A 12,467-nucleotide genomic window follows, 5' to 3' on the forward strand; every position below is an offset into this window, starting at 1 on the left:
TATTCACATTTCTCTCCTGACCGGAAGAAGAAAAAAGAGAAAGGGATGAGTAAAACGAGTTTACTCAGTGAGGAGATCAAATCTGCCCATTGTTCATACAGTAAACCCGTTCCAAACATAAACACGACGACTACTTAGCATAGAATCAGAACGTCTAACCATCAAACAATCATCACATCGACGAAATGCAACACGTAACTCCTTTTTTACTCTTATTTATCTCCTTATCATGCTATCATGCACATTAAATATCACACTCATAGCAAGGCCCTTGCGGTACAACTACTCCCGCACTCAGAGCAAGACACTCATGGCACAACTACCCCCACACCAACATTCTCATTCTCGTTCTCATGCAAATGCTTATGCCATTCGTAAACTTGTCTTAACATGTATATTTAAACATTAACATCACACATTCAAGTTACTAATAACCTTACTTCATCATGTAATCACACACCACCTAAAGACAATTCCTTAGCCTATACTCAGCAACTATCGAAGAATATATAAGGAAAGAGGCTATTGCATATCCGCAAATACCACCCTCACCTGATTTTGGACTGGACGGAAAACTGGAAGAAAAAGGCTTAAGCTGCTGAAAACAGTATGAAACTTGCAGCAGAAGAAACAGTTAAAACACAGATTAGGGTTTTTTGTTTTTGACACAAGCTGATGATTCTTGTCCGACAAGCAATCAATGTAGAAGCAATGTGTACCTTTTCCGGTGAAAACGATGGCTCAGGTGGCTTCCCGAACACCCCTTCTATCTGAAAAAATCGCCAAACTGCCTTAAAGTCCACATGTATCGCTGAAATTCTTTCATCAAAACCTCAGGTTGAAACTATAAATTGGATCTGACACTTGGTTAATTTTTCGGCTCAGAAAATAATGATTTTCACTAACTTTGATCATGATTTCCGGATTAACCTTACCTCAGATCTAAGTACCGTTTGTTGCTACTTCTTCCTTCTTCCTTGTAGAAAGATCTTTTCAACGACACCAAAAGCATGATCTGGTTCCTTCAGATACGACGGGAAACGGATCACCAAAACCATTACTTGACAATGTTTTTGAATTCTTCTTCTTCACTCAAACCAACTGTGGTGTCATAAATTACGAACTCGGTAACCAATAGAGGCATATTCAATAGAATATATCATATATCCATGATAGATTTGCCTTACTTAAATGAAGCCGGTGTTAAACGGTGAAAACGAGACGTGGAACTCTTCTCCCCGCTTAACATGATCCCGAAAGAAAATAGAAAACATAAAGTCAACTCTTTCTCACTAAACAAACGATGGCGATGAAGAACTGAAAACAAGGCGGTCTGATGCTTTAGGTGTATATATCTCCTTCTACCCTTAGCCGCTTCGAGTTTACAGTGCAAAGAAACGGCTAAGGGTAGAAGGAGATATATACATCTATATATATGTATGTACGTGCACACACCCACGTAGGTTTTACGATCAAAGTTCTTGGGCCATTAGTGGGGTTTTATTTAAATGGAGTTTCTTTTGGTTTTATTGGTGTGTCATGTATGTTGACGTTTATGCGGTTCACAAAATAGAAATTTTTATGAATAGTTAGAACTTGTCTATTTCTGAAAAGAGTGTGAGTGATCACTCAAAGTGGTTGGGAGGTTTTAAAGTGTGGCCTAAGGGTGGTGGTGATGGTCCAAAAGGGAATATGTTTGTTGGTAGGACAAAACAATTTTTACGCGGATCACGGGGATGGTCCTGGTTGAGTAAATGCTTATAGACGTTATGACTGTATGCTTTAAGGGCGGGGGTTCCTGAGCAACTCATGAGGAGATGAGGGTTATCCTGAGGGGAAGGGGCTTCCCTAGATAATGATAGCTCGAGGGGTTGTGGTCCTGAGAGTGGCAGAGGAGATGGAGGTTCTCCAAAGGGGACTGGGTGTTTCATAGATACTTATAGGTGAAGAGGTTGCGGTCCTAATGGTGGCAGAGGAGATGGAGGTTCTCCTAGTATTGATATCCCAAGGGTGAAGACTCAAGGGTGAGACGATATGGATCAAAGATGGGGGGTCTGAGAGTGAGATTGGTATGGCTCAAAGACGGGTGGTCTGAGACTGAGATCGGTATGACTCGAAGGTTGCAACTTAAGAGTAGATGAATTGGGGTTGGCCGGGAAGGTCAGGATTGTGCTGGTCGGGGGCCAGAGTTGGATTGACCAGTGGGGTCGTTTGATGGTATGTACCATTGTGACGGTGGTTATAGGTGTTTTTTGGATAGGTTGTGGTGGTTCTAGATTTGAGGGTGAAACTATTGTTAGGGGGGAAATTGTAACATCTTGAACCCAATTTACGGTGGGTGTCAATCGACACAAGGGAGGATGTTGGTCGACACCGCTAAACTGGGTGTTGTTCGGTTTGTTTCAAAATTGCTCAGTTTAACTTGTTTAGGTTTGGAGAGAAACACTATGTCTTTTAAAGGCTCAACAAGCCTCTTTTCTTTGCCCTAGTTGTGTTTGTCACTTCTTGGAGAGAAATAGAAAGAGAGAGAAATGTTGTAAGTTTTATCCTCAGAGCAAAGGGAGCCTTGAGGAGGATTAAGAGGAGCAGAAGAGTCTGTTTTGGTGGTTGTCAAGTAGAGGAGAAGGATGTTTCTTGGTTGTTGGTGTGAGGGAGGTTGTTGTGGTGTTGTTCCTTATCTCGTTTGTCCTAAATCTATTTCTAAATCAAGGTGAGTGCATGACCATGACTTATCTTAGCAATTAGGACTTGTGCGATTGATATGGTGGTTGTATGAATGATTCCCTTATATTTTGTGTGCTTTTGTGGTGATTGTTTGGCGTTGTGTGGCTGTTCTTGGATGTGTCTTCGTGGGAGATGATGTGGTGGACTATTAGGGTTGATTGATGGTGGAGATCGTCAATGGAGATGTTGTAGAGTTGCAGTGTTGATTGACACACCATCTGATGTCGCAAAAAAAAATCGTGTTGCAGAAGTGGTGCAGTCTAGTGGTGGTGTCGACCGACAGCAGAATCTTGTGAATGAAGTTCTGGTTTATGATTGTCAGGTCTGGCTGTTTTTGTGTTGTTTCTTGTGTATGACCTTAATTTTTTGTTTGTATAGCCTAGTAGATGGAAGGATTGTCTCTCTAAGTATTTGTGATAATAAACACCAGAGATCATATTTGTACGACACCATTATAAAAAAAATCAGATATGTAATGGTCGAATGCATCACAAAGAGATATGCCTTTTTGAGGAGATTGTGAAGTAAGTTTATTTGTTTCTTTTATTAAAGTGTGTATCAAGGTTTTTAGTTAATGTAAACTAAACTGTGAAGTGTGACTCCTAATGCGATGAGTTTCCTAAGTGTGGGAAAGACTCTACTCTACAAGGAAGGTCTTTGGTTTGAGGAGTGTGTCACGAGGCACGTGCATCTCACGTGAGAGTGATGGAGCTGAATCGTTAGCTCATATATCTAGTCTCTTCTTCTTTTGTTAGATCTTATCTGATTCAGTTGTAACAGAAGATAGAGAGAGATTGAGAGATCTTGTAGAGAGAGAGAGAGAAACTTTGAGCTTAGTGGATTCCAGAGTGATTCCTCCAGCGAGACGTAGGGTTCCGTTCTGGGGCCCGAACTCGTAAAAGCCTTGGTGTTCTATCTTTTACACAAACACACACGAGAGTCGTGAGACATAAGTGAGCTTGTTCGTGGATCGATTCAGTCTCGAATCGTGCAATTGGTATCAGAGCTGCGGAGGAGATCGGTTATCAGGATCGAGGCGCACATGACGAATTCAAAGCTAAAGGTATCGGTGTTTGATGGATCTGGTGATTTCTCGCTGTGGAAGACGTGCATGTTTGCGCATCTGAGGATCCTTGGATTGAAGGATGCGTTGGTGGAGAAAGAGACTCTTCTACCACTATCTGAAACGGAAGAAAAGGATCAAGAGAAGAAAAAGAGTCGGATCGAAGAGGAGTCGGAGAGGATCGGTCAGACTGAGAAAGCGATGGACATCATTTTCCTCAACGTTGGTGATAAGGTTTTGAGGAAGATCGATAAGTGTAAATCAGCAGCAGAGGCATTGTCTCTTCTTGAGAGGTTGTATTTGGTAAAGACTTTACCAAATCGAGTATATCTGCAGCTTAAGGTTTACAATTACAGAATACAAGATTCGAGATCTCTAGATGAGAATATCGATGAGTTCTTGAAGATGATATCGGACTTGAGAAACCTTCAGATCCAGGTCCCAGATGAGGTTCAAGCCATTCTGATCTTGAGTTCTTTACCGGATAGGTATGATATGTTAAAGGACACATTGAAATATGGTAGAGAAGGAATCAAGTTAGAGGATGTGGTTAGTGCAGCTAAGTCCAAGAAATTAGAATTGAGGGACGATAATGGATCGAGAACAGTTTCTGAAGGGTTGTATGTTCGAGGGAGGTCAGACACCAAAGGAAATCAAGCTGGAAAAGGGGACAACAGATCAAGATCAAAATCCCGAGATGGTAAGAAGATCTGTTGGGTTTGTGGCAAGGAAGGTCACTTCAAGAAACAGTGCTATAAGTGGCTAGAAAAGAATAAACAGAAGTTACAGTTGCAAGGCAATGGTGAGTCAGCTTTAGCCAAGGATGATGCTCAGGATATCTTGTATTTGGTAGCATCGGAAGTCAATCTTGGTGAAGGCAGGGTGGATGCGAACGAGTGGATACTAGACACAAGGTGCTCATTTCACATGACCCCTAGGAGGGAGTTGTTCTTTGAGTATCAAGATGTAAACACGGGTAAGGTAAGCATGGCGAACAATTCTTTCTCGGAGGTAAAAGGCATTGGTAAGGTTCGGTTGGAGTCCTAAAGGTTGTCAAAGGATGTACAGATTTCCTGAAAGGAACAAGGAGAGCTTCTCTATATATTCTACAGGGAGTAGCAAGAGTGTCTGGGTCACTGGCGGTGGAGTCCAGTAGTAGTTCATCTGATCAGACACGATTTTGGCACAGCCGGCTAGGACATGTGGGACAGAAATGCCTGGACGAGTTAGCAAAGAAAGGATGTTTCGGGAAGGATAAGGTGTCCAGTCTTACTTTCTGTGAGGATTGCATTTTCGGGAAGTCTCACAAGGAAAGCTTTGGAACAGCACAACATGTTACAAAAGATAAGTTGGATTACATTCACTCTGACTTGTGGGGATCACCAAACGTGCCTCACATCCTAGGTAATTCTCAGTACTTCATGACGTTCACTGATGATTGGTCTCGTAAAGTGTGGATTTATTTCCTAAAGACAAAGGATGAGGCATTTGATAAGTTTGTTCAGTGGAAGAAGATGGTTGAAGTGCAGAGTGAAAGGAAGGTAAAGAAGCTGCGAACGAACAACCGCCTGGAGTTTTGTAATCATCAGTTCGATGGTTACTGTAAGACTGAGGCATTGATCAGGCATAAGACATGTGCCTATACGCCACAGCAGAATGGAGTTGTGGAGAGCCTCAACAAGACAATAATGAACAAGGTAAGGAGCATGCTCAGTGAAAGTGGCCTGAGTCGAAGGTTCTGGGCAGAAGTAGCCTTGTCAGCGGTGTATTTGATCAACAAAACACCGTCCTCTGCGATAGATTTCCAAATCCTAGAAGAGAGATGGACATCAGTGGTTCATGATCTATCTGGATTGAGAAGATTTGGGAGTTTGGAATTTTCTCACTCTAGTGAGGGCAAGCTGAATCCACGGGCCAAGAAGGAGATCTTTGTAGGATATCCAGAAGGGACGAAGGGATTTAGAATTTGGTTGTTAGAAGAAGAAAGGCTGATCATTAGCAGGAATGTAGTCTTCAGGGAAGATGTGGTCTACAAGGATCTGGTGACGAAGGAACGGTCAAGTAAGTCTTCTAACTCTATTCACTTTTCTACTAATGATCTGCTTTATGATATTGCAGGCAATATCAGGTTAGTAAAGGATCAAGTTCAAGGTGGAGCTTCGGGTCAGAGTAATGAACAAGACACAAAAGCTGATACAGAAGTTGATGGGAGTCAGTCTGTGAGTTTGGAGTTAGGTAACCAGCAAACAGCAACAGACAGACCTCGGAGACAGATAGTCAAACCAGCCAGACTAGATGGCTATGTTACTGAAGAAGCAGAATTGGATGAGGTAGCAGGGTACACTTATCTAGTTACTGAAGATGGTGGCAAGTCAGAACGGAGAAGTTATCAAGAAGCCTTACTTGATGCGGACAAGGATAAATGGACCGAAGCAGTGGATGAAGAGATGAGCTCTCTCAAGAGGAACAGAACCTGTTCTCTTGTGAAAAGAGATAAAAATCAGAAGCCGATTGGTTGCAAGTGGATCTTCAAGAGGAAGGCAGGTATAGCTGGAGTTGAGGGTCCCAGGTTCTAGGCTTGTTTACTTGCTAAAGGCTATTCTCAGAAGGAGGGAGTCGACTATCAGGAGGTGTTCTCACCAGTGGTGAAACAATTCACTATCAGATTTGTTTTAAGCATGGTGGTTCACCACAACATGGAGCTTCAACAGATGGATGTCAAGACGACGTTTTTACATGGGTATCTGGACGAGACAATCTACATGGATAAACCAGAGGGTTATGTGGATGAAGAATACCCAGACACGGTATGTTTGTTGGAGAGATCACGGTATGGACTTAAGCAGTCGCCGAGACAATGGAACATGAGGTTCGATGAGTTTATGCAGTCTCATGGGTATCAGCGGAGCAAGTTTGATAGTTGTGTTTACTTCAAGGAGTTCTCAAAGGATGAGTATATCTATCTACTCTTATACGTAGATGATATTCTTATAGCCTGCAAGGATATCGAGAGAGTCTCTGAGCTCAAGATTCTTCTCGGTTCAGAGTTTGAAATGAAAGATTTAGGGGAGAATAGGAAGATCCTTGGGATGGAGATCAGCAGAGATAGAGCCAAAGGAACTTTGTCTATTTCTCAAGGAGGTTACTTGCTAAAGGTTCTAGGTACGTTTCGCATGGGCCAATGCAAGTCGGTTGAAACGCCGTTGGGAGTGCATTTCAAGTTGAAAGCAGATACAGATGAGGAAGTAAAGATTCAGGGTGAATCCATGAGAAATGGGCCATATCAGAGTGCTGTTGGGAGCTTAATGTACGCTATGACTAGTACTCGGCCAGATTTGGCTCACTCGGTGAGCATGGTGTGTAGGTTTATGAACAAACCACTCAAGCAGCATTGGCAAGCTGTTAAGTGGATATTGAGGTATGTCAAGGGATCTCTGAATAAGAAACTGAGTTTTCGGAATGAAGGAGATTTTGTGGTTCAGGGGTATTGTGATTCTGATTATGCTGGGGATAAGGATAACCGGAGGTCAACGTCAGGTGTGGTCTTTACGGTTGGAGGCAATATAGTAAGCTGGAAGTCCAGCCTGCAGAAGGTAGTGTCTCTGTCATCAACTGAGGCGGAGTATATGGCACTGACTGATGCGGTTAAAGAGGCAGTATGGTTGAAAGGTCTTACGAATGAGTTAGGATTCAAGCAGGAGTCGGTTGACATTTCTAGTGATTCTCAGAGTGTCATTACCTTGGCTAAGAATGCGGTTCATCATGAGAGAACGAAGCATATAGATGTTAAGCATCACTTCATTCGAGATTTAATAAGTGATGGAGTGATACGGGTCAAGAAGATTGCTACTGAGTTTAACCTGGCGGATGTGTTTACAAAGACAGTGACGGTAGGGAAGCTTCAAGATGCTTTGGAGTTTCTCAGAGTTACAGGAAATTGAGTGAGAGCTTGTGCTCTCATGGAGGCTGAGTGGGTTTACTCAGGATATTATAAAGCTGAGTGGGTTTACTTAGGAGGTATAATTTGGTTCATTGTAACCAGGTCTGGAGGTGGAATCCAAGGTCTAAGCATTTCGTAGCATTAGAGTCAAGGTGGAGAATTGTTAAGTGTGACTCCTAATGCGATGAGTTTCCTAAGTGTGGGAAGGACTCTACTCTACAAGGAAGGTCTTTGGTTTGAGGAGTGTGTCACGAGGCACGTGCATCTCACGTGAGAGTGATGGAGCTGAATCGTTAGCTCATATATCTAGTCTCTTCTTCTTTTGTTAGATCTTATCTGATTCAGTTGTAACAGAAGATAGAGAGAGATTGAGAGATCTTGTAGAGAGAGAGAGAAACTTTGAACTTAGTGGATTCCGGAGTGATTCCTCCGGTGAGACGTAGGGTTCCGTTCTGGGGCCCGAACTCGTAAAAGCCTTGGTGTTCTTTCTTTTACGCAAACACACACGAGAGTCGTGAGAGATAAGTGAGCTTGCTCGTGGATCGATTCAGTCTTAGAATCGTACATAAACATTTATCTTAAGTTTTCACAAATCAAAATTTTAGATCCTCACTAGTGTTTTACTTCTACCATTGAACTATGTAAAAGAATAAAACATTTTCATAAATGTTTAAATTTTTGTTTTTTATTTTTATCATTTATAAATATAGACAAACCCTTTTATTAGGTGCTTGTCATTGGAGGTGCTCTACCTATCCAATCACCTCACACAGTTAGCAAAGGGAAAAATCTAAAATCATATGCCAATTTCTGATTTTATACGTATGTATGCGCCTATGTATGTACATATACATAAAATAAGATTCGAATGTAGCAAAAGCACCATACATGACTATGGACCACCATTCATAAAGGCTAAATTATTACATTACCAACATAAAATCTTCGGCCAAAAATAAATGTTGGCACTTGTCGCTTTATTAAATAAATAAATATTTTATTTAATTTCGAAGCCAGACTAATAGCAATAAGAAATCCAAATTTTTAGTTATTGTATATCTTCAAATTGATTTTTATAAAGTTTTAATTTTATCAAATTTTATTTTATATGAATTTTTTTTCTCGATTCTCTATATCAAACATAGAAAATAATATAGTAATAAGAGAGGAAATTTTCTGTTTCTATAACAAAAGATAAGTACAGTAAAACCTCTATACAATATTATTAATTTATAGAGGTTTTACTGTAGTATTACTAAAACTGTTTTTTTTTTTATTTATTAAAGATACTACCACGAAAAAAAAATCAAAGATATTGCCATTACTAGGCATGCGACTTTGGTTTCTTCGAATATTTTGGTTTTCGATTATCTTGGAAATTGAAAACTGTTCGGAATTGAACCGATTAAGATTTCGGTTTGGTTTAGTTTGGAATCAGTTATCTTGATTTACAATCGGGTTGTTAAAAAGTAAAAAAAATCAATTGATGGATCGACACCAACGGCGAGTTCTAAAAGGTGGATCTTCTTGTACTGATCTGAAAGGCGAAGATGATGATGATGATTATGAAAGAGGATGAATCGAAAAGAAGAAGATGATTATGGTGATGAATCAAGTAGGGGAAGATAATGGTGATTGATTGACGAAGATTAGAAGAAGATGATGATGAATGAAAGAGGAATGAGAAGACAATGGTGATGAATCGAAATAGAAGGAGAAGAAAGAAGAATTGTTTTTTTGCTCAGAAGAGAAAAGAAGAATGAATAAAGAAAAAAGAAAAATCGATAAAACTAGGAAAAAGAAGAGAAGAGTGACTGCTAGATGATATATTAGGTTAGGATTTTCATTTATTCGGTTAACCGAACCGAACCAAAAATCTCGATTAGCCGAATCAGAATTGAAATCATTCCGATTGGTTGTATCAATTAACTTTAACCGAACTGATTTGCCTAAAATCTTTGTTCGGTTAGATTTCGACAAATCGGTTTGATTCAAATTCTCATGCCTAGCCATTACCATACATGCGATCTAGCTTTGGAAGAAAACAAAAACTAAAATGAGAATTATAAGAGATGCATCAAGACTCAAAGACTCAAAAGTTTCAATAAACAAACTTTAAAATCTCAATAAAATTTGCCTTTAATTTAATACTATAATCAGTGCAAAAAAGAGAAGCCAGCATTTTGCATTGAGTTATTTAATTCGAAAAGAGTAAAGAGGAGAAGATATTTTTCTTTTTTATTTTCTGCTCCTATTCAAGCAAAACCAAGGTTTTAAAATAAGGAGGGTGGTTACTGATTATCATAAAATGTCAACGTAGATAAAGCATCCGATAACTATAACATTCGAACGAATCAAATGCACTAAATACATACATTTGAAAGATAAGATTTTATTTGGCATTAATTTAAAATATCAGATGTTTTTATTCCAGATAAATGAAAAATCCAAATAAAAATAATTTGGTTTTTTTTATATAGAAAATTTGAGTTTTTTTTTTAGAATTTTTCCAAAAAGAAAAAAAAAAGTTAAAAAAATCCCATTACATATATATTTTTGTCCAAGTTAGTAAATATCATTTTTTTTTTTCTTTTTTGGGTTCAATGTCGTCACTTTTGATCACAAAATAAAAATGACGCAAACTCAAGAAAAAAAAAGCGAGAAACCCCATCACGCATAGTCAGTCAGTCACACTCCGAGAAGAAGACAGACAAACACCAAATTGGGCGCGTGATAGCACACGCGCACTGCAGCTGGCAACAGCCAACTTCCCTCTCACATTCTCTCCTTTTAAAACCTCCCTCTCTCTCTCTCTCTCTCTCTTCCTCACTTAAATCAAATCACACTTCACTCCTTTTTTAACCTCAGCCAACAACAATGTCGTCTCCGGCGACTCTCTCCTTCTTCCTCTTCTTCACTCTCTTCTTCCACATCTCTTCTTCTCTCGATACAACCATTACCAACAACAACAACAACAAACACACAACTCTTAACTCCTTAACCATCCCTTCCCCCACCGCCGCGGCGGAGATCGAGCTTATTAACCCTAAGCTCCCGCCGCGTAGCCTCTCCCTCACATCCTCCAAAAAATTCGAAGGATCCTCCGATCTAATCCACCTCCGTTACCACATGGGACCTGTCCTCTCCTCATCACCGATCAACATCTACGTTATCTGGTACGGACGCTGGACTCGTCCACACAAATCACTAATCAGAGACTTCCTCAACTCAATCTCCGACGCCAAAGCACCTTCCCCTTCCGTCGCACAGTGGTGGCGCACCGCCTCTCTCTACACAGACCAAACCGGAGCAAACGTCTCCAGATCCGTATTCATCGCCGGAGAATACTCCGATTCTAAATACTCACACGGGAACCACCTGACTCGTCTCACGATCCAGGACGTCATCGCCTCCGCCGCGAGATCAGCTTCTTTCCCTGTGGATCACAAGAACGGTATGTACTTAGTCCTGACGTCACACGACGTCACGATGCAAGACTTTTGCCGCGCCGTGTGCGGGTTCCACTACTTCACTTTCCCGTCTATGGTTGGTTACACGATGCCTTACGCCTGGGTTGGTCAGTCGGGTAAACAATGCCCCGAGGTTTGCGCTTACCCGTTCGCTTTACCGGGTTATATGGGACACGGCGGTCCCGGTGAGCTCCGACCACCGAACGGAGAGACGGGAGTCGATGGGATGGTTAGTGTGATTGGTCATGAGTTAGCTGAAGTTGTTTCGAATCCGTTGATTAACGCTTGGTACGCCGGAGAAGATCCGACGGCGCCGACGGAGATTGGGGATTTGTGTGAAGGGTTGTACGGAAGCGGCGGAGGAGGAGGGTATATTGGTCAAGTTATGAGGGATAGGGAAGGGAAGACTTATAATATGAATGGTAAAGGAGGAAGGAAGTTTTTGGTTCAATGGATTTGGAACCCTAATTTGAAAGCTTGCTCTGGTCCCAACTCTGTCGACTAAACCAAACACGAAGAAGGTGAAAATTAAGTGGTTAATCACTATGATAATGATGAAATAACTCGTTTTATTTATTTTTATTAGTAGAATTTTTAGGTTAGTACTATTTTATTTTGTAACAGTTATTTACTTTTTGATTATATATATATATATATATACTGCTTTTTGTTTGTGTTTTTTGAATGAATCTTGATTTTTTTTTTTTTTCACACTCACTTTTTTTTGTTTTGTTTTGTTTATTTCAACACTATTGGTAATGTACTAATGTTTATTTATGTACACTTTCGGAAGTGAAAAAGTTTGAATTCAAATTCTTTTAAGATATTTTTTCTTTCTGCATTATTTTAAAATGGGAATCGGTGTTTCAATAAATGTAAGTGTACGATAACGATAACTTTAGTTGGACTCTTTTTCAGTATTTATGGAAAAGACAAAATAATTAGTACTTTAAAAGGTTTTGTTGGATTGAGAGAACACTGACATGATAAACAGAAACGAATCTTAATACTCTCTTTACAAAGGTTATGTAAGATTCTTAATTAATCATTTATTTGTGTAGTTAGATTTAGCTGTCGGATTATCTATCAAAGCAGCAAAATCATATTTAGATGTGGACGGTTTATATGAAAACAAAGAAAATGTGGTCTATAATTACATGTACTATGTTCGATGAACTCTTAGTTACAAATTCTTTTATTACACAAACTGAACTTTCATATCACAACAAGTTTACAACGTATATAATCAAATGCAATACAATTGTTTATA

The 12,467-nt window shown here is 40.0% G+C and overlaps 1 protein-coding gene across 1 annotated transcript; it reads left to right on the plus strand.

Annotated features, from left to right (window-relative positions):
• LOC104791257 (protein EXORDIUM-like 5) lies at window positions 10,539-11,863 on the plus strand. The gene has a single exon (XM_010517095.2). The coding sequence runs from the start codon at window positions 10,605-10,607 to the stop codon at window positions 11,700-11,702; it is 1,098 nt and encodes a 365-aa protein (XP_010515397.1). The 5' UTR covers window positions 10,539-10,604; the 3' UTR covers window positions 11,703-11,863.

This window comes from Camelina sativa, chromosome 1 (genome assembly GCF_000633955.1).
Source record: "Camelina sativa cultivar DH55 chromosome 1, Cs, whole genome shotgun sequence".
Classification (NCBI taxonomy): domain Eukaryota; kingdom Viridiplantae; phylum Streptophyta; class Magnoliopsida; order Brassicales; family Brassicaceae; genus Camelina; species Camelina sativa.

Coding starts and splice junctions, on each gene's coding strand:
- LOC104791257 (XM_010517095.2), top strand. CDS start 10,605: ATGTCGTCTCCGGCGACTCTCTCCTTCTTCCTCTTCTTCACTCTCTTC.